This window comes from Heloderma suspectum, chromosome 13 (genome assembly GCF_057233095.1).
Source record: "Heloderma suspectum isolate Gila_16-S chromosome 13, 16-S_ref, whole genome shotgun sequence".
NCBI classification, from domain to species: Eukaryota; Metazoa; Chordata; class Lepidosauria; order Squamata; family Helodermatidae; genus Heloderma; species Heloderma suspectum.
The window spans coordinates 11742550-11765271 of NC_139470.1; the positions used below are offsets into that span (position 1 = coordinate 11742550).

Here is a 22722-nt window from a genome sequence, read left to right on the forward strand (position 1 = left end):
CCATAAGGAATCTCTTTGAGTACTTGCCTACTAGGGTTAGACAGTGGGTGTCTTTAGGAGCTCAGAAGGTATAGCTCCCCCCTCCTCTCAAGGACAAAGGAGAAAATTGAGCCAAGTGCCACAGAACTGGAGGCATACGATGAGTTCAGTTGTCCACTTTTAATGAAGTGACCATCTGTAAACTCAACCTTGGAACAGCAGGAGCAGAATTTTGCTAACTTCCCCGTGTGGCTGGACCTTACTGATACACCCGCAGATGGCATGCATACCATTCACTGAAATAAATTACATTTGCCTTGTCCCAGCAGTGTCAGCGTTAGTAAAAGCAAATGAAATGCTAAAAACTGTACCCAGGCTGTCTCCGGAATGTGAAGCCATGTTGGCTTGCCCTCTGAAGTCTAGGCAACCTTGTGAAGAGGCACACCAACATGGATATGTCACCTAATGAAACCTGAGCATGGGTTGCCTTGGTATTTTCCTTTAGTGGCTTTGAATAGTTTACAGTACACATATTCATATTTTATAGACCGTAAAGTCACAACGTTGTTGTTAGGAAACTATGTATCTCACACATTTTTCCGTAGTGTGGATGAGGTTGCGCTTGAAATTAATAATGGGTGTGCTAATGAATCCAATTACTCTTCCAATTTCAAACAATTTCAGTATTCAGTTTAATATTGCATAAAACAGCTCTTCATGTTTTCAGGGAAAATGGGGTGCATGAATGAGAGCTTGGATGAAATCATTTTGACCCTTATCTGAACCCCTTAATTTAATTTTTTGTTGGGCGTTATTTTGTGTTGGCCAAGGCACTAGTGCATTATCAGGCAGATTTGATGGCCAGGCTCCAAAGGACTATGGAACTAGCTCTTTGAGCCCAAGAGAGGTTTTAGACTGGTTTTGTAAATCGCTTGTCGCTTACAGCAAGTAAGAATTGTCTCCATGCAGCAAGGCAGGGAAGGTCTCTAAATTCAGAACATGAGAACACCGCTAGATAAGACCAAAGGTCCATCTAGCTGAGTGTCCTGTTTCACATAGTGGCTAGTCAGTCATCCAGAAAGCCACAAGGAAGGCATGAATAGCTCTTGGTTTTCTCCTATTGTTACCACCTCTCCTCTCCAACAACTGGTACACAGCCTGTGAACACAGAGATTCCATTTAGTAATTGTAGCGAATAGCAGTTAATAGACCCATCCTCAATTAAATTGAAAAAAAAAAAAAGAGTTGGCCATCTCTTCTTTATAGCCATTTGATGTGCTACAAATGGACTGACGTGGTGAGAGAAACATCATTGTGGCTTACGAACTATCATGCATCATGTGCCTTTCTCATTTACACTGAAGTATGAAGGAGATAAGAGAGACGCCTATTTACACTTTACTTTCCGTAGCCCAGCACAAGTCAAAGGAGACTCTGGCATATGGAGAAGAGTGAGAGAGGAGCAATGTTTTGCCTCACTTGCACCGAGGTTTGGGTAAAATAAGAAACTCCATGAGAGTCCCGTGTTGTTTCTCATTTAATCTAACCTACAGCAGACGTGGGAGGGCAGGGTGAGGTTGTGTGCTGCTGGCAATCTTTCTTGCCAGAGGTCAGGATCACTGGCCCCTGGCGAATGGAATTGTTGTTGCTTGGTGGGGAGACACACACAAAACGCCAGGCTTATTTTCAAGCCTTATGGTTCAAACAGTACCACCATGCCGCTTAGCATACCACCTTTGAAACTGAAAGGAGCGGGGACGGGGGGGCAAAAGCAGTTTGTGATGTGGAAGTCAGCTGTTCAAGTCATCCATTACTGTGTGTAACACAAGGCCTCTCTGTAAGCCTAACTAGCTCTTTGGATCCTGATTAATATTAGGAAACAACACAAGTTTGCTAGGAAATACTTGCATATACTTGTCTTATTGTAACATTATATCGGTCAGCGTTTTGCTATAGAAATGGAAGTTGATGTTCAGACAGTTCAATTTAACAAGTACTGTCGTATGTTATCATAACTGATAACTCTTTGCAGTGGCTTCTTTATTTGCTATGCAAGTATTCTGTATGAATTACTAGAATCATTCTTTTATTTAAACTGTTTAGTTCTCTGAGCAAATGACGTGTGGACCTTAAAAGTAACCTTACATTTCAATTGCCTGTGTGGTTAGGTCTGTCTAAGAAACAGCCATCTAAACACTGAAAAACTAGTGCTGCTTTTGTTTAGCTGGACTAAGTTAAGTAACAGCATTTCTTGCTTTAAATTTTAATCTAAACACAGAATACAGTTGGGCAGCTATCAACCTGGGGTACTCTATCAATCTAAACCCCAGTGGTTTCACATCTGGCCCTTACCACATCTTTCAGTCCTAAAGACACCCTCCTTTTATGTAGTTTTAGCGGCTTTCTGCTGTACAACTTTCCAGTTGAAGGGGTCTTTAACCTCTTCCTCCGGACTTTGGATGAATCTCCACCCACCCAATGCACCTCAGTTGCTTCCTCAGATTTGCCCATGTTTGGCTGAATTGGAGCAGCTGAATTGCATGATAGCTCTGTCAAACTCTTAGTTCCTTCTTATGGTGGGGAGGAAGGGGTTACTCTTTGCCTGTCTTGTCTGCTTGGTAGGCAGAGCCAGTGTTGTTGATCCTTCAATCATTGCTCCATTCAGAATATGACCTCTTAACTATCAGCTGCTGATAAGAAAAAAGTCTTATTTCTTTCCTGTCCATCACCATCGAGTGTTTAAACATGTTCAAGAAGTGCAGAATTAACTATTCTTCTCTTTCCATTTTATTTTATTTTTTTGTTTAACTGCCCAGAATCTGAAACCTATAATATGAGGCCCACTCCATAATTGGAAATCCTTAAATGCTGTTTTAAAAAGATTAGAAGAATTGGCAATGGAGAGGCAGTCTAACAGCCTTATAAAGAAAGGCACATTAAACTTTTTTTTTAGAATCTTCAGTTCTCAATTTGTACATCAATGCTTAAGAACTTAAAAGTCTTTGAGAGCCTGTTCTGAGCAATGCTTCATGGTAATGAAATAATTCCTAGTCACTTTATTTCACCACCGATCTCATTGAAGTGACAATAAAAGCACTAATGCGTCTTATAACAATGCTTTACATCAAGAGCTCTCCACAAACATTTCAGGTTTTAAAATGCTCCCCAAAAACCCTTTGGTGGCTTAGAGGTAGGATTTCTGTTTTGTTAGTAAAGTGTGTTGTTAACAATTTCACATGCATCATTAGCTTCCAAGTATTTCTCACAGCCCAAACACTTGTGATTTACAACCCTCAGAAGTATACCTTCTTACTTGCCATTTGTAAATTACCTGATTTTGTGGGTGGGTGGGGGTCTCAGCCAGGGGAGGGGTTCCAGCCAGGGGAGGGGAGGGGCAGTGGGAAGGTGCTGAGTAGGAAATCACACTGCCAACTGGGAATCCACCTGCATCCTTCAAGCATTGCCTGTACCATTGCCACATCCCTCAGCCAGAGAAAAATACTGTAAAAATAATTGCTTTTACTTAACACTGTGCATGACTTTCAGCCCTCCATCTTTATTCTGTGGTGTGAATACTGTGGAGCAGTATACAGGTCAAATTTCAAAACAAGCTAAATTTGGCCCATAGCGCTCCATAGCTCCCATGCAGCCATTTGGTGGTGAGGGGGGTAATTCCACCACCACCACCACCAAGGTGCCCTATGGAGTGCAGCCTGCCTGAGAAGCAGCCTGAAATCCAGATACTCTTTCCTATTTGTGGCAAGCTGTTGTGCAAAACTTTGCACAGGCTCTGTTCAAGATCTTTTTATCGCCCTCTATAGCAGGTGTTTTGGGTTTTTTTACTGCTGGGAGGGTGCAGTTGGGGAACTCTTGTAGTATGCTGTGATACCTGTCATAAAATAAAGGCTGTCGTTAAACATTCAGCACTGAATGGAGTTCAAGGGCTTGTGCTTAGTTTCTCGAGGGATATATCTCCTGTGGCCTCATGGGTTGGAACAGTGGAGAAGGCAGGATCCTCAGTCCTGAGGAAAGATACGCCATCTGAGAATGTTGGCAAGAGAACACCCTTGGGAGCAGTAGATGGAGGAGGCACAGTTGTCATCTCTGCAAATCACTGCAAGACTTGGTGGTCCTGGTGGCTGCTTCCTAAGGTGTTCCAGGAAGAGGGTTTCCCCCATTCGGAAGATGCTTAGTGTCCCAGGACTAGGGATTTATGAGAATTCTGTTTGGGAAGTGAAAACGCATTGGATTTTTCTGGTCCCGCCCCCACCCCATTTCATTCCTGTTCTTTCCTCTTCCCCCCTACCCCCCGCCCGCCCACCCGGTTGGCATTGACTCACTGTGTTGAGCTAATACGCAGATTGGGGGGGGGGGTGAATGATGGCAATTTGTACGTTTCCCCACGGTTCTGCCATTTGTGCAATTGTTAAGGAAAAAATTGTGCAAAATTTCCTGGGATTCCGCCCCCCTCCCCAGTTCAGTCGGCCCCCTTTAACCAGACTGGATATGCTGCAGAAATACATCAGGCTCAAAGAAATGGATTTCCCAGAGTCGCACATCCCTACCCAGGACTCATCTTATGAAGTGGCCATGTCTAGTTTCTAGGCCATGGCAGGTGTTTTTAAAAATGGTTTTTGCTCTTGCAATAATTTTACCCTTATGTAAGCTTAGAAACCAAGGGCTTAATGATCGGAAGGGTACATTCTAAATGCACAGGCCCAGTTTTGGCTTGTGAGTGATGACTGCTTTCTTGCACTGTAAAACCATGAGGCCGGACATGACGACTCCTCCAGTCTGAGGTATACTTGTGTGTGTGTTTTTTACCATCTTGATGAAAAGATCCTACGTTGGGAAGCAGCTATAGCTCGCTGGTGGAGTGCATGCTTTGCGTGCTGGAGGTTTCAGTCCCCAGCGTATCCAGTTAAGAAGTAGCAGGGCCGGGAACGAGAAGATCCCTGCCTGAGATACTCTGGAGAGCTACTGCCAATTGGAATATTCCAGGGGTAGGCAACCTGGTGCCCTCCAAATCATTTGGACTACAACTCCCATAAGCCCCATCCAACATGGTCCATGGTCTAGGATTAGGAGTTGTAATCCATATGGCTCAGTAAACAATGCTGGGCTGGGTGGTCTGATTCAGTTATAGGTACCTTCCTAAGTTTTTTCCACTGCCTTCTAGTATCTGTTCTAAATTCCTTCCATTGTCTCTGTCTTTCATAGATCATGTTAAATTTTCATTTACATCTCTTACTTGCCAAACAAATTATGGCACAGATCCTCCATGTGTAAATTAATCCAATTAACTTGAGTGCCCCCTTCTCTTGTGAGGATAAATTCTTGTTACTGAAGTTTTATTATTGCCTAATGTGTTCATCTTTTTTTCTTTTTTTAACAGTGGGAGTTACTAATGCTTAAAAGTGCATGGCATGAACACTCTTAAATTTTATTGGTGTCATTAGCTGCAGCAGATAAGCGAAACTAAACTTTAAGATTGTTCCTTAAAGATTACAGCATTTAAAAACACACCCTAACTTTTACACTTAGTCATTTCTTATATTAGAATTACTTTGTACGTTCTTATTAGGAATCTGTTAGCGCAGTGTTTTTTAATGACTCTCTTGAACAACATGATGTGTGTGAAATGACAATGTCAAATACACTTGAATCATTGTAACCGTATTTTCTGCAGATACGTTTTCCTAAATCTCCAAGCTCGTTAAAAACAAGTGGATAAAAAGTGCCATTAATAAGCAGGTCAGCTAGTATCAATTCAACAATATAATGAATGTATTGTGAAGACATGATACAGTTCTTAAAGAATTTGGGGCTCCAGTCTGAGAGTCCCAGAATAGATTCAGATTCCGTGTTTCCCTTGGACTCCATGAACTGTTTTACACTTTACCCCAAGCCATTGCTTGCTGCTATGGGAATGGCCCCTGTTCTCATATCCTTATCCTTCCCATTATGTCCCCTCCAATTTAATTCAATCCCTTTCAGTGTTAGTAAAATTTCCAGAAATGTTCAAGGCATGTTTTCCCATAAAATCTCCCTATTATATAGCTTTTAGAAATAATTCTGGGGAAAGTAACAGTATATGAACACCTTGTCTTAAACATTTTATTCACCATTATAAAATAAAATATTCTATAGTACAAAATTGTTCAATTTTTCAAATGGGGGGGCTCCCAAGCACTACCCATTTCTCTCTATTTTTGCGTTTTTGCCAGATCTTCATATTTCTACTTAGTGCAAACAGTAGCTCATTGAACCAGCAAATATGTTTTTGCCTTCTTTCAAACCAGCTTCAAGATATATTTTGTAGTTGTATGAATGACAAGCACAAACCCATAATTGGCTGGTTTGTATGTTAACAGTAAACTGTGGCTTGCACTAAAGAGAAAGTCAGTTAAGTAGATCAGGGAACGTGCAAGCACAGGGCTTGATCCCATAGCATCAAACCATGATTTAGTTTCCAAACTGAGCCTTTGTTTGATCAAGTCCCCATGAGTAACAGTAGCCTAACTCACAGGATACAAATACTATTTACCCATTTATAAATGCATTGAGAAAATCTATTCCGTTATATTCTGTCAACTAGAAGGTGGTTTTAATGTATCGAAGCGGGTCAAAGTACTTTGGAAAGTACTTTAAAATGTCTTCTATGTATGGGTATATATGCTACATTGACAGTTGCAGTAGTTGAGCTCAACTAGTGATCGTCATGGTGGTGTTTGCTTAGTGTTCCATAGAAGGTGCACTGTGATGAGACAGGCTGGGGAAACCTGGCTTGGATCAATCTAGTTTGTGTAAATCCTCACTTCAGTAGGTGCTGTTGAGCAGTTGTTAAAGTAATTATATATACTCTTTCCAGTCAGAGAACATTGCTTCCAGCGTGAATACCGCACTAAAGGAAAACAAAACAAGAGGAATATCATAAAGGGATATCTTATTTTGTATGTTATGCCGTGCATCTGATTGTCTGTTTGAAGCCTGATTCTTAATAAGTAGGGTGTGCTGTTCTGTGCAAAAGATGCCACTTTGTGGCCTCTTTTAAATACCAGCACATCTTAATTATATGCCATGTGCTTTTATTTTCAGTTGAAAAGTCAAGTGTGTTGTGCATTTCTCCCCCTTTAAACAGGTAGCATCTTTACTGGAGGATGCCCCTGCAGAAACTGCCAATGCTGTACCCGGAGAAGCTCCGTTTCCCACTGACCTCACCTCTGAAGATGCAGAGTCTGCTAACCAAGGAAATAATAAGAAAGACCCATCTGCCATCAAAGTTGCCAATGATGGCAAACTGATGAAAGGTATGACATAGTAGGTCTGGGAACCAGAGGCTTCAAAACCTGATCTGTATAAGAATAAATAGATCTGTAATTGACAAAAGAGACTTTGAACACTTGAGCTCACATGAAAGATGGTGGGAGCAGGGGGAGGGAGGAACCTCTGAACTGACTAATTTATTTATTTTTTTCATTCTTGAGTCAGATTTTTATGTTGTACTGCCTTTGGGTAATGCATACTTTACACCAGTTTGGGAGTGGGGGTAGGGTAGTTGGACATATATTGGAATGGTCAAGAAAAAGGTGAACATAGCAGTCCCCGCACACACCTCAGTTGCTCATGAGATCACGAGAAAAAATAAGGAGCATGTAGCCAATGGTGAAATTCTTCCCTCAGCCCTAGGAAGCATGAGAATGGGGAAGAAAAACTAAGGGCACAGGCCTATGGGATTGCCGCCTCCGATCTCCAAGGCTTCAAAGTATCCAGTGCCCTGCTGGGCTGCTGCCAACAAGGCAGGAGGAGTGATGGAGGCGATGTTTGCCTCTCCACACTCTTTTTGAACATTTTTCCACTAGATGGCCTCTGAACCCGTCTAATGGAGGAGCTCTGGCAGAAGTGGGGCTGGAGAGGCCATAGAATTTTTCATATCTGGTCCTCACCCTTCCCTGTCCACCAGAATGCCCCCTATTGGAACTCTATGTGGTCCTCCAAGGCTGCTTTTGCAACCTTGGAATGCAGCTGGCGGAGTTCTTTCCGTAATTGCTGCAAGGGGCGGGGCGGGGGGGGATCAGATTGCGTAGAACCCCTCCTGAAGTCATAGGAGTGACTACAGTGTGGGAGGGCAAATCTGAAAAATCTTATGGTCCCTGGGACGGTTGGTTTGGATAGATCTGAACTTGAGAATGCTATCAAAATACTATGCATTTCATGGCTCTCCATGGACGATTCTCATCTTTGGTTCATGGCTGTCTTTGATGTAGAGCAGGGGTAGGAAACCTTCTATCGAGGGCTGCATTCCCTCTAGGATAATCTCTTGAGGGCTACCTGCCACCGATGGGTGGAACTGAAGCCAATGATGGATGGGGCCAGAGGCAAAAATAGGCTGGGTTGCTTCCTTTTCTCTCTCCCTCCCCACACAGCGGGCTGCTGGGTGAGAAGCAGATTGCTCTTGACAGAGGTCTGAACTGATAGCTTACAGAGGGCTTTTAAAATTCCAGGGCTGCATGAAGTAAGGACATACGGCTGTATGGTTACAGGTTGCCCGCCCTTGTATAGATAATTCAGCTTTGTAAATAAACTGTGCTAAAGGGAATATTGCCCCAAGCACAGTATGGCTGCTTGAGAGAAGCCATAGTGTAGCTGCTTAGTGAGTGCTTGTTGTGCAGCTGTTGACCAAGCAGAAGGTCCCTGTCATCTTCAATTAAAAGAGTCTTGATAAGCAGAGCCAGTGCTAGAGAACTGCTGTCAAGTAGTGAACTGAGTGGACCAATGGTCTGAATTGGTCTAATGAAGCTTCAGATGTTCATATGGCCGGGGAGAAGAGCTGCAGCGCCTCGGCGTTGAGACTCTGTTTTGCTAAGGAGCAGAACGCTTACCAGATGGCAGTTCTTCATTCTAAAACAAAACTGTGAATTTCAAGAATTCTTCACAGCAGGTATCAATGAGGCTGAAAGAAATCTTTGTAGGCCACCCTTTGCACAGGATTTTCATGTAAAGAAATCTGCTGTCCATGTAAAATGGGTAGGCCTTTTGTGCAAGTAAAGAATCAGAGTGATCAGAAGAGTTCTTCATCAGTTTCCACTTCTAGTAGAGGGTTGGAACGCATGTTCCAGTATAACATGGCTGCTGCCAGTTGCAAGGCAAGCTACACGACGTTGCACGTAAGGAAAAATCTGTAAGCTTTGCCTTTCGTTCTGCTATACTTCGATGTAATTAATTCCTCAAAGTATTTTTTTTTTTCATGTAGATTAAAGGGTCTTGAAGTACTGTTTATGTAAGCCTGGCAAGTCTTCTTGGTGAGCAGGCTGTCAGATTTAGGGCAAAGGGGACGAACAAGTTTTTGGATTCTTTATTAAGAATGAGCAGAGTACCTGAGGGTGTTCAGTAACCAGGTTGCGTTTGAAAAAAATTGAAATGATGTAAGCAGAAGAAGCTAACTGGGGTTGTAGCCTCAGCCAGAAGCAAACAAGTGGTTCAGCATTTCAGGATGAGGAACAAAGGAAGCTGCCTTACACCAAGTCAGACTGTTCGCCCATCTAGCCAGAATTGTCTTCTCTGACAGCAGTTCTCCAGGTATTTCCTATCACCTGCTACCATTCTTTTAAGTGGAGATGCTGGGGATTGAACCTGGGCCCTCTGCATGGAAAGCAAGTGCTCTACCACTGAGCTACAGTCCCGCTCTAGTGATTCAGTAACACTAGAGCTGATGTGAAGGAGAGGGTACTTGGCTCATTTTGTTCCAGTGGATTAGCACACGTCTAGAAGGCCTAGATTCAAATTTCAGCTCGCGCATTGACTTGCTGCGTAGCTTCAAGCATGTCATGTTTCTTCTGCTTCAAAAGGGTAGAGAGCAATGTTAAGGCCAGATTTCAAAGGAGCTGTTCCAGAGGCTGGGGCAATATGGCCTAGTTGCTCTGCTATAAAACCCACCATCTCTTTTGTGTTGCTTATTGTGCCCTTATATCTTGTTTTTCTTCCCAAGAGCTCAGAGTGGCCTAAATATCAGTCAGTCCATCAATATTAAACATGGTTTCCAGGTAGTCTTCTATCTAGGCATTTTGAAGGGCCAGAATTGCTTAAGCTTCAACAGTAGATTTGCATTATAGGTATTCATGGCCTGTTTACATCCCATTCTCTCCTCAGCTTCTGATAGGTTACCCTCCATTCTGCCAGTCGCCTGAGGATTCTTACAAGGATGAACCACGGCAAAGATTTTCTAACAGTTGCCCATTAGAAGTGTTATATAAGTGATTGATAGTGCCAGTGCTCTCCAGCAGTTCAGGTTTCTGCAACATCTGCAGATGGCAGGTTGCTAATATGCTATGAGGAAGAGAGGCAGTGCCAAGTTAAGTCAATTCAGTTTTGAAAGTATCTCTCGTGATTATAAATCATGCAATCTGAGCTTATTGAATAATCACATAGAGGTTTTCTTATCAGTATTGTCTTCATTATGTTTGACTGCACCATTATCTTTACTTCTCTTCTTGAGCATGGTTCTGCTTCTCTGCTGCTTAAAGATCAGTAAAGTCTGTGGCATTCTTCTCCACCATCTGAGTCTTCCAGCCCTGACTTCTCAAAGGCTTCAGTAAAAGGGTTGGCAACTCCTGACACAAAACGACTGCAGCAGGACCACAACTTGCCCAGCCCTGCTTAAGTAGTACTAGTCCCAAATCTTCAGATCAGGATTCACCTTTTAATCATGAGGATAAGATTAAGACACACACACACCTTATCTGGAGCCTAACAAGAGCATATAGAATGTATAGAAGTACTTCAGAGGGTAATTTTCCCTCCGCTGTTCTAAGGGACCATTAAAACTCAGCGTAGAGAATTATCTCTGATTTCCATGTGGTTTGCTCTGTCCTGTTTAACAAAATACTAACGTCCTAGAGATCTTCCTCTTAAAAACAACTGTCATTTATTTTAGCTTAATTCATTAATAAGCACCTCATAAATAAATTTATCTAGGCCTTGTGCAAAACCTGATAACCACAACAGCATTCAAATAAAATTGCAATAAAAAAACAGTCAATTACAGAAAGCTAATAAACATGTTATAGGGTATTCGGTCTGCAATGGGAAAAGGAAGGAGGGAAGAGAAGCTGGGTTGTTGCACAAAGTAAATATTTTAGTATTTTTACTTGTTCTCAAAGACCAGAATTAACTGAAATGCTCTTCGCAGCCCTTTGTAATTATCTTTTTTTTTCTTTACAGTGGTTTTGGGTTTTAAGACAATTATAGAAGCAAACACAATATTTAGTCATAATATTTATTTTATTTAACATTTATAGCCCGCTTTCCAAGCCATAAGGATCCACAAGGTGGCTAACAATTAGATAAAACCATAAAATAGAAAATGAAAGCAAGTCGGTGTTAAAAAAAAAAAAGTTACAACACAGTAACAAAGGGCCAGCAGCATTGTTCAGCACAAGTTGGACCTGCTACAAAATGTTGCAATGTGGAGTGCTTCTGTTCAGGGTGCCAGCCCTGTCATTTAGGGTTCTTTTCTACAAACTTTGGGGTTCCTCTACACCTGCCAATACCTCCCCTTGAGCATGGATGGTGCTATTTTGGCTACGTAAGGATCCACACTCCGATAACTGAGTTTGCTCTTAGTATATAGGATAATAAGTAATCAGGCACACCAAATGCCCTTTGAAAAAGCAACTGTTGCCTAAAGCCAAGCAGTGATGAAGCCAGACAAGCCGCCCTCCAAAAGAAATTCCATAGTATAATTCTCTACTGTATCAGCTCCCTTGCTCCCTGGCCCCTTCAAAATAATAATCTTAAACTATACAATCGTCAGTAAAGATTGCCTAGACAACACTGTCTCACCACTTGCCCCTTTCTTTTGAACAGCCTCATTTGCACCAATAAGCTTTGCAATCCGGGCCAAAGAAACTGACATGCTCCCCTTGGAGAAAAACAGGGTGAAACTTGATGATGACAGTGACGAAGAAGGGGAAGAAGGCAAAGAAGGCCAAGAGAATGCAAGCAGCACTTCAAACAGCAGCGCAGCATTCGCCACATCCAGTAATGCTACTGAAGAGAAGAAGCCTCAGCTTACGCAGGAGGAGCTGGAAGCCAAACAAGGTAAAAGCGCACAGCTCTCTGGAAAGAAAAAATGCCTGGAGCTTGCATATTGTACATCTGGAAAGCCCGTCATTGGAAAGCTGGTTTCATTTAGGTGTGGCTAAAGCATTCTTAATGAAGATGAATGGATAGATAGTAATGGGGGGGAGGGGGTAGCAGGTTGCTTTCTGTTGTTGATAGACATTTTTTATTTATAATTTGATTTTAATCCTGGAACTGTTGTGTAATGTAGAGTGCCTTCTTTTTATTTTGGCTTGTGGTCAGTAAATAAATTGCTGCTGCTGTGAGGTGAATTAAACTATCCGAAGTATGGAAATTAGTCATAATCTTTGGGATGTGAGTTTGTTTAGTGCATTAGTGGCTGGTGCACAGTGTTGTGCAAGCTCTCTCCATTTCTTGCTGTGTTCCCAGGCACCCTAGGAATCTGTCACAATGCTCACTGCAACTGAATTGCACCCTACAGGCTTCTCATTAGGGTTTTTGTTACTAAGTATAGGTTGTATTACCAAGTTGCTGATTATCAAAGCAATTGCTTGGCTCTGGCCTTAGCAATGTGTCCAGTGTGCTATGCCAGTGAAGCACTTTGACAATTGGTCTACTCAGCAAGTTAGATATGTATGGTGTACAGTGATCATCTCATAATTAACAAATGGAGTTTTAATTGTTCTGGAATGTTAGCTGTCACAAAATACATTACCGCTATCACTTTGGCAGCGTATCTTCAGGGAATCAATTTTTAATACAGCCATCAGTGCATGTTTGAAAAGTGCCAAGTTTCAAATTCCTTCAGAGTCTTGAAATGTTATGAAATGGGCCAGTGCAATCCAAACTTGGGAGAGCTTCTCTGCAAGGCCAGAGATACATTGCATCCCATGCTAGTTTAGAACACAATCAAGCTGTGTCTGCACGAACTTATGTTGGTTGATTGCTCCCCTGACTGGATGCTGTCAGCAGCTGCACCGAGTATGCTGGGCCCTTCCCTTGCATTTGCTGGATGCAAGGGGGCCCTGACTGTTTCATTCAAGAATGTCAAGAACTTGAACAAGGAATTTCTGTTAAGACCTAGCCTAGTAAATATGAACACTATGCACTCAGGCCTTAGAGCACTCAAATGCAGGAAGGCCACTAGGACTAACCACCAGTATGAAACCTCTAGATTGGCCTGGCCTGGTATTAAATACCAAGAGTCTTGCTCTAGTCAGCACAGCAGCACTTTCTGCTTGCATGCTACATTTCTGTCTCATGCCACTGACTATAGCAGGGGTAGTCAACCTTTGGGGGCCATGGAGACATTTGGCAATTTGAGAAACTGTCCTGCACACTACAACAAAATGGCTGCCGTGGGCACCATAGCAAAGGGCAAGTCACCCACCCAAAAGACTGAGTACAAGGCAGAGGTGGAGTCTGAGCCCCAGCACTCTCAACAATTCCTTTGAACTCACACTTTTCAGCACCAACAGAATCCTGTTTCACAGCGATCTCAGCTGCTGGGAAGAAAATGTGTTTTGGTTCAGATACAGCCCCCCATGGACTTGGGCTCAACCTCACAGTATTTAAAGCTTCATAGACATAGATAGAGCGTATGTGTGTTGTAATGGCTCTGTTATTCTTCTGGCTTTTAAAAATCTGTGTGCCACCCAATGCCAGAACTGTGCCATGTGCAAGAAAGCATCAGCATTGTTTGCATGGACGGGCAGAGGTCTTGGTGAGAGTGGTGTCACCTGAGCCATTTGCTGGGGGTACTGGGTCTCTTCTAGCCACTTATCAGCTCAGGAGCGAAATGTGAATATCCTATTGTGTCTAAAGCAGGTGAGCTAATTAAGGCCGAATCCAAGCAAGCCTGAAATAATGCCATCAGACCTTGTGACCTGGGAAGCATAAGGCAGCTCATTACAGACTGTATTTGTCCTTCTCTGACCACTCAGGCTAGAAGCCCTGAGGTGCTTCTGGCTGGCTTGCTGATCTCTTTGGATATTTAGACTGTGGTGGCAGTGGGGGCGGCAGCCAGAAATTCCTTACACCAGCTCCATCGAATAACAAGGCGGTGTGACTCTTCTTAATGGTTTGAAATCTACTCAACCATTTTATGTCTCTTTTAACTTAAATTGAGTTCGTTTTGATGTTGGCTTGTAAACTTCAGTTGAGTAACACGTTTTTAAAAGCAAAACAGAAAAAGGCATAGAAATCTATAAAAGCAAATTAAAACCTGCCAAAGCTCCATTCCAGCCAGTCCAAGACACCAAAAAAAGACCAAAAGCACCAGGGGCAGTGGGCTGGTGGAGTCTAACGTTTTGTGAGAATTTGATAGATCTTCAGTAGGGAGGAGTTCCATAGTTATGAGCCAGCCACTGAGAGCCCCTCTCTATCTCCAGGATGTTCAGTGGGTCATGTTACCCAAGATTTGCATTATGTTACTGCTGGAAAAATTGTTCGTGAAACATATATGTCAGTAATTGGACATTTCTTACCCGTTCTGCAGTCGCACTTTTTTTTTTAAGCTGCAGCCACTGGGGCCTAGGCAAGGAAGCATTCTCAAGTATTTTCTGGGAGCTGGCTTTGTTTGAAGTATTACATGCGGGTCCCTTTTTTTCCTAAAGATTAGTATGTTTAGACCACCAGAGTTCAGCCACAGCATTTCACAGTATATGAAGAAATATGGTGTGTGGAGAAAGTGGATAGGGAGACATTTTTCTCCCCGTCTCATAATAGTAGAACCCAGGAGCTGGGTTGAAGCTGATTGGTAGGAGATTCAGGACAGGTAAAAGGAAGGACTTCTTCACACAGTGCGTAGTTAAACTGTGGAATTCACTTCCACAAGATGTAGTGATGGCCACCACTTTGGATGGCTTTAAAAGGGGGTTAAGCAAATTCCTCGAGGAGAAGGCTGTCAATGGCTCCTAGTCCCGATGCCTCTATGCTTCCTCTAGTATCAGAGGCAGTAAGCCTATGTACACCAGTTGCTGGGGAACATGGGTGGAAGGGTGCTGTTGCACTCATGTTCTCCCTTAGGCAGCTGTTTGGCCAGTGTGCGAATAGAATGCTGAACTAGATGGACCTTCGTCTGATCCAGCATGGTCCTTCTTAGGGTCTAATCAAGTCCCTTCCTCATGGAGATTACATTGCACTAGATCAGTCCTTCCCTAACCGGTTGCCCTCCTGCTGTGTTGGACTACAATCCCAGTCATCCCTAGCAGGCATGGTGGGGGGATACCTGCTTGGGGAATGGTGTATTTGCTCTCTGTGACTGTGTTTGCATAAAATGATAAGTCAGGTTTCTGTTTTTATCCAGGCTTACTGTGTAGAATCAGTATTATAGTAAACTATCCCTTCCTTGCTAATTTTACCCACTTGGGAGGAGCAAAATGGGGAATGAATGAGATGTGTACATCAGCTCACTGCTGTTTCACAGTAACCGAGGGTAAGCCAGGAATCCTGTTTTATCATTAAGTGCAAAAGTAGCCAGTGTGTTTAAGGTACACGGTTAGTAAATATTATCCTTGATGCCTGATATATTAGAAATCAAATAAATGAAGCAGCCAGGGAAAAGGGCTTTTGTTTCCCCTTTGTCATTAAATCACTGAAAGCCTCTTGTTGACTTGGATGATAGTTAATCTGCATATTTATGTCTGTGAGTCTAATTCAGTATAAAAGTTTAATTTGCTGAGGGTTCATGAAACTATTGTGATGAATATGTTGGCTTTCGGATCCTATCAATAGGCTACTCCACAAGATGCAAAGATATGGTTATTAATAAAAATCATGAAGCCATTTCCAAATGGAATTATTTATTAAAAAATCTCCTACAGGAAGTATCTTTCAGAGTGTCAGGTTCCAGAGTCCCATAGTTATCACTTTATTATTCTGTGTCTGCACGTAAATTGAAAACTCCTGAATACCAAATTCCCGGGGGAATATTCTTTTCTCATTCCGAAATTGAATGTATAATATTTTAAAGATTATTTGTTAATCTTGATAAAATCCCTTTTTTACTTTCTTGAAATATGAATAACAAATACGAAAGCCATGACAAAAAGAAAAGTTGTTTTCATTTCTAATGTGCCAGTTAAGTGGTAGACGTTTGTGAAAATTGAACTGTTTAGAGGTTAGTGGGTTATTTAAAATGCTCATATTAAATACATTTTTAATGTGTGTCACTAACCCAGAAGGCATGAAAGTTTTCCCAAAGTTGAAATGAGAAAATCGGGAGCAAACGTAATATATTCTGATTAATGACATTATAAAATCAGAAGTGTGAAATGCTGAAAATAGCAATATTTGTTTAAGGGAGGGGATTACTTTAAACGCCACAGCGCTTTAATGATGAGCTTATAGAAGCTTGTATAACATCAGGAGTTCTGATGCTATACATTTTGATGATGGTGCTACAGAATTAGAAATATATTATTACTCTTGTGCTGGGCTCTTGTATTAAGATAGCCTTCTCGCCTTTAAAGTAATACTGGTACATAGGGAAATAGGAACTCCCCCTGCCCCAGCATTGTGCCTAATATGTTTGTGCAGACATCTCCTTTCCATCTGGTTCAGATTCATAAACTGGGGAGTAAACATCTATTGCCCTGTGCGAAAATGTGCACACATGAGCTGTGGTAAACCACGGAATATTTTAAAACTCCCTAAATATGTATGTCTTCATTGGATGCTTAACAGTGCAGTCCTGTTCATGTCGCCACAAAATATTTATGGCTTTATCAGTCCATGTTGGTCTGGAATGTGATCCACAAATCACTTAAGCTATCTAATGGTTGTGTCAGGGTGGAAACTGAGCCGATAGAACCCCAGAGCAGTTCTGATTCTGAGGAGGAGCAGCAATCCATGGGAGAGGAGCCAGCTCATCCCTCACAGGCACAGCAGCTGGCAGAGATTCCTCCTGCCGGCATTCCTGAGACAGATAGTGATCCTAGCAGTGAGAAAGTGCGGGAACGGGGCTTGCTTGATGCTCAACGCAGATGCAAAGAGTGATGAGCGATGCAGGGTGCGGAACGGAGGTGTAGCGCCCGTTTGGCGCGCAAGCAATGGTCGCCTCCCGTGGACCCAAGGGAAGGAGGGAGGATCTCTCCCTAGCCCATAAGTTCAGGGTCTTCAAGTGATTCTCCTTCAAACGGGGATCAACTGCCTACTTGGCGCATAGGCCACTCTGCTGTTCCTTGCTTAGTCACTGGTGATTAGCATCTGAAAGAGTCATTAAGTTGTAAAAGGATTAAAGCCTTGAAAAGAATCCTTTCATCTGTGTCTTGAGTTGGCTATTGGAGTCTACTGAAAGAGGCCACTAGGGCGCCTCCTGACAGGTTGTAACCCAAGCCAAAATGATCCTGCTCCTCTCAGTGGGATTTAAGCTATTTTAGGTTCAGGTTCATTGGCATGTGAACTGAGAATGGCACCAATGGTTCCTTTACAATATGGGATTCAACACCATTCTAGCTTTTCCATTATTTCATTAGAGTCTTACCTATCAGTAATTCTGAGCTTCCAGCATTAGTCACCTGATTATCTTCAGGTGCGGATATTGGCAAGAAATGATATAGCTACATCTTTTTGTGCTTGAACATAAAGGGAGAACGACTTCCCTCTTATCGGAGCAAATGCTATGGGATGATCCTGAATCCATTGTTAATAGAATCTAAAAGTGACTAAGACAGGAGTATTATGGAGGCACAAGGCAATACGGACATAACAGAAGCAGAGTAGATGGTGCTGTTGTAACCCAGGGATGTAATTACTGCTGGTAACAGCAGACGCATGCACAAAGTATGGGATGCCTTAATTTATTCGCAAGGTATTGGAGCAGTTACTTTATCGATGTGCACTTCTTAATAAGGGATTATCAAGAGTTCAACTGTTATAACTTGCAGTATCATGCTTAATTTCCTGTTAAGAAATAATGGCAAAAAGTCAGGCCAATGTGCTTGCATGCAGAAAGTTAATTCATAAATCCGAGGTGAGGAGGCAGCTGCAACAGTGCATGCCTTTGAGGCCTTGAATGCAGAGATGGTGCTGAAAGTGAAATGAAGAGTAGGGAGATGCAAAAGGCTAATGTTTACCCAAAGAATTATGCTGCCTGGCTCGTGCTAGGTCTTGGCCGTGCTTTCTTGCTGCTTCTCTTTCTCATAATTCTGAAATGCCAGTGGTGATGTATTCAAGCTCTTGTGACCATATGGTCAATACTCCATGAGGCACTCAGAGTGATGAATTTAGGTGCCTGTGCACCTCATGTATATACACTGAGGAATTGAACAATACTATTGCGTAATGTAATAGGTGGATTTTGTTAATGCTTTGAGAAACCTGTACACCCGAAATATTAGTTCGCAGGCTAGTTAAATGGGAACATTCATAACATGACTTAAACGTGCATCCTTCAAGTTGGCCTGGTTTGGATGTAACAATAACCCAGGGTTCCAAGAGAACCCTGGAGTGTTTGGCTCAAGCAGTGTGCTGGTGCATGCTGCCCAAATGCGTGACTCTTGTCAGGAGCTGCCCCTTTTCAGCATGCAACTCCTTTGCTGAGGGAACTGCACTGGCTGCCTATTCGCTACCAGGCCAGGTTTAAGATGTTAGTACTAGTGTACAAACCCCTAAACAACTTGGGGCCAGGATACCTGAGAGAGCCCCTTCTCCGTTACCAACCTGCCCAGCCGCTGAGGTCATTGGAGGATATGTTCCTGGTGGTTCCGCATGGACTTATGGCCCGATTGGAGTCTGCCAGGGGAAGATACTTCAGTGTGGCAGCCCCCTTTCTTTGGCACTCGCTGCCCCTGAAGATCAGGCAGGCACCAACACTGTCCTGTTTCTGTCACCTCCTGAAGATAGCAGTATTCCAGGAGGCATTCCTTAATTGGTCAGTCACGGTTCCTTTTGGTATTCTGTTTTTAAAATAGCATAATTTTAATTTGGTCTTTTAATGTTTTTACTGTTTTATCTCTTGTGTTCACTGCTCCAAAATCTGTTCTAGATATTTTCAAATATTGTAAATGAATAAATGCTGCCAATTGGCTCCTCCTGTGAGTGGGAGTGGCTAAGCCAGAGGTGCAGAACCTCAAGCCCATGGCCCAAATCCAGCCTGCTGGGGCTCCCAGTCGAGCCCTAATGGTTCCCTCAGATGGCTACGCTGCTTCCCTTGTGGTGGTTTCCCAGGTTTTGTGCAGATTTTCCCCATTCTAAAAGGCTGAAATGCCTCTCCTAAGGCTTAGCTACTAACAGGAAGAACTTCAAGCTAAACTGTGCTGGTATTTTGGTCCTACCCCCTTTGCCTTTGGCCTTGCCCACCATTGGAATGCCGCCCCAGAGAGGTTCTTCCAAATAGAATTTGGTTCTCTGGCTAAAAGGAGTCCAACATCCCTGGGCTAAACAAACCACAGACCTTCCATCCGTAGTTTATCATTACATGCGAACCAGGAATTCTAGCTTGTCTCTCTCCAGGGAAGCCAGAGTCCTAAGCCATAGTTTGTTGTTGCATTATGATGCTGGTTTGTCTGGGGAGAGACAACAGTAAGCCTGGTTTCCACAACCAGGCCTCACACCTTTCTGTCTAATTAACCACTTTGACTGGGTAAACTGGAAGAGCTGATGTGCATGGTACTGTATACTTGCTTGCTAAAATCCCTGTGAAACCATGTGCCTTGTTCAGTACCACCAGCAGCCCTGATAGAGGATCTTCCATCTCCTTTGTGGGAGGAAACATTTTCCATCCGCAATGGAGAATGCTTGTATAAGCATGGAGGATTTCCATGGGACTCACAGCCCACATTGGTGAGCAGAGACGCTAAAAAGAAGAAGTAATTAACAAACTGGAATGCACCCCACAAAATGGTCTAGATAAGCAAAGCATAGAAATAATTTCTCAGATTTTTGCTTCTCCCCCACCCTGCACCCCCACACACTTTATGCTCTTAATCATATGTTACATCTCTACGTTTCACTTTACTGGCTTCCTTTGTTGTTTTGTACTGAATTTAAATGTCTTCCTTATTAACCTTTGAGTCTCGTCATGGTTTTGCATCTTTCTTTGTATCTTTGTCACCTTCCCTCCTCAGTCTCTTTGTGTATCAGACACTAATTTAAGGGCTGTAACACAATGTTTTGCATGTAAGAAGTCCCAGGTTCAGTTCCTGGCATCTCCAGGTAGAGCTGGGAAAAACCCCTGCCAGGAAACCCTGCCAGTCACTATAAAAAATATTGATTTAAATGGACCAATGGTCTGATTGAGTATAAGGTGGCTTCTTACATTTCTAATCTTATTAAACCATCATTCCTTTGTATTGTTTTTCATCTGTGCGAAGTCTCTCATGATTCCTTACGTATGGATCTCTCTCTTAGGCCTTCACTTGCCTCCACTCCATCCCACTCCAAAAAAATTACTAAAAACTCATCTCTCTTTCATTTCCTCTTACTCCTGTGTGCATTAACATACGCTTTGTTTCTGCGTCTTTTAATCTCTCCCAGCTAATAAAAAGCTTTCCCTCCAAGTCTCTCTTGTTTCATGATATTTAGAATGTCAGCCTCTCAGCAGAGTTCTGTTCATTTTACTTTTGTACGGCATCTAGCGCATTTTAAGGCAGTTTTGTAAATAATAAAAATATATAAATCCAAGGTGCTCTCTAAGGGTTGCATATATGCATGATTTCTAACCTGTTTTGATGGTGCAACTCAGGGTAAGAAACTGGTCTTTAACATGTGAAGCAAGTTGCTTCCTTGTAAACTCTGCACTTTATGTCCCCTCCCCCCGTTTTCCCCCTAGCAAAGCAGAAGCTAGAGGACAGGTTGGCAGCTGCAGCACGGGAAAAGCTAGCCCAAGCCTCCAAGGAGTCGAAAGAAAAGCAACTTCAGGCAGAACGGAAAAGGAAAGCTGCCCTGTTCTTACAGAACCTGAAGAATCCCTTGGCAGACTCGGAGGTTGAGAAAATGGAGGAGAATGCTTTTAACATAGAGGTGAGCAAAGCAAATGTTGTTCTGACCATAGTAGCACTTAACTGCAAAGATGGAAAGAAGCCATCACGGTTTGAAGCGTTACCGATACCTGAATTTGAAGAACTTTTTCCAGGAATAAAAATAGATCTGAAATTGATCATGTGTTGGTCTTCAGCTTTTCTGGGCTGCACTGAGGTTGCAAAACTGAAATGGTTAAAAAATGAAGCACTATGTTGGACCAATTTTGTAGGTCCAATTTGGCCTCTGTTTTCTAGTGTCTCCTAAATAAAGCAAAGCATCAGTGGTAAAAGTAAGTTAATAAGGTTTAGCATGCACCTTCTTCCATCAGGTTTTTGGAGTTGTTCAATTGAGCTTTCATTGAATGTGCTTATTAGGGTTTTAGCAATGGCATCACCAGTTTTCAGAAGTTCACATCAATTCTGGTGCTTTGTTAACTGATTAGTTGGGCACCAATCACTCCTGTGACTAATTTGTTTTCTCTTTCTCTTTGACGTTTGTATTCCACCCTTCCTTCAGTGAGCTTACGGTGGGGCTGTTCTAATTTTATTTTTTTCTTGCAATAATCTTGTGACTCTGTATAGGCTGAGAGAAAGTGACTTTTCTGAGGTCACCCACTGAGCTTCATGTTTGAGCCAGGAGTTTGAACCCAGGACTCCCTCATCCAATGCTCTTAAGTCCTGCAGTAGCATACATGTGACATTATGTTGGCTTTAGCATTTGGAATTTTATTCTTGTCGTTCAAAAGCAGTGTGCCTTAAAAAAGCAAATGCAGCACTATGAAGAGACACACACACATATACACACCCAGCATCATCAGAAGGTATCTGAATAACTTAAGATTTGACATCATAGTCCTAACTGAATATTTTATATGAATCCCTCTCTAAAAGCTACAAATGTTAGGAGATTTACACACTCACACACACCTCTTCCAAGGTTCACTTAAAGTCGAAACTTGGAAGTACTTCTATCAGAGACCAGGCATTTAAGAGAAAATGCAAACTAAAAGTGGGTCTTGTACTAGCATTTCTGAACAAGGATATGGACACACTCAGCCCTAGGCAAGTAGTGTGTGTGTGTGTGTGAGAGAGAGAGAGCGGGGGGGGGGGGCTGTTTGAGAACCTAAGGGGATGCAGTCACTCTGCTGGTTGCACATTACTTGATTTCAGTAGCAGCTGTACATTCAGGGCTGATGCAAGCATCTGGCTTTTGTTTTATTAATTATTGCTTTTATCTGCTACACTTGTTTGTGAAGCGAGTACCCGCTAGTATTTGTGATTGAAGCAAAAGAAGAGCTCTTAAGTGTACCAGGTTGCTAGGAGCAACCTCAGAACCTTGATTCTGAAAGCGGTGATGCCCAGGGAGCTGGAAACGAGGCAAGCCAGCTGGAGCTGGCCTGGCTGATGAAAGTGGAGAGCACGGGGCATTAAAAATAGGAAAATTCAAATTTGTAAGGAATTTAAACTGAACTTTGCTTGATCTTTGCAGCTAGTTCATGTTGGGTGGCTATCAGCATCCATCCATGTGTTACTGTTTGAAGAGGTAGGGAAACTTCTGTAATGAGAGAACAAGGCCTTTTCCCTTGGGAATGAACAAGAATTATAGCTAAAACGTATGTTTGTGGGTATAGGGGCAGTTTGTGAATTTTCCTCATGTTCGTGTATTTAATCATCAATGCATAAAGAGTGATACCTGGCA

General features: G+C 42.6%; 1 protein-coding gene across 7 annotated transcripts in view; it reads left to right on the forward strand.

Moving 5' to 3' along the window:
* Positions 1 to 22722, forward strand: part of SFSWAP (splicing factor SWAP) — a 109570-nt gene that overhangs the window by 38898 nt on the left and 47950 nt on the right. For all 7 annotated transcript variants that reach the window (XR_014785725.1, XR_014785724.1, XM_084819691.1 and 4 more), the window contains 3 exons: positions 7121 to 7289; positions 11845 to 12078; positions 20834 to 21024. Coding sequence is in view for 5 of the 7 variants with exons in the window: in XM_084819691.1 (XP_084675817.1) it covers positions 7121 to 7289; positions 11845 to 12078; positions 20834 to 21024 (594 nt within the window). In the remaining 2 variants the exon portion in view is untranslated. The remainder of the gene's footprint in view (positions 1 to 7120; positions 7290 to 11844; positions 12079 to 20833; positions 21025 to 22722) is intronic.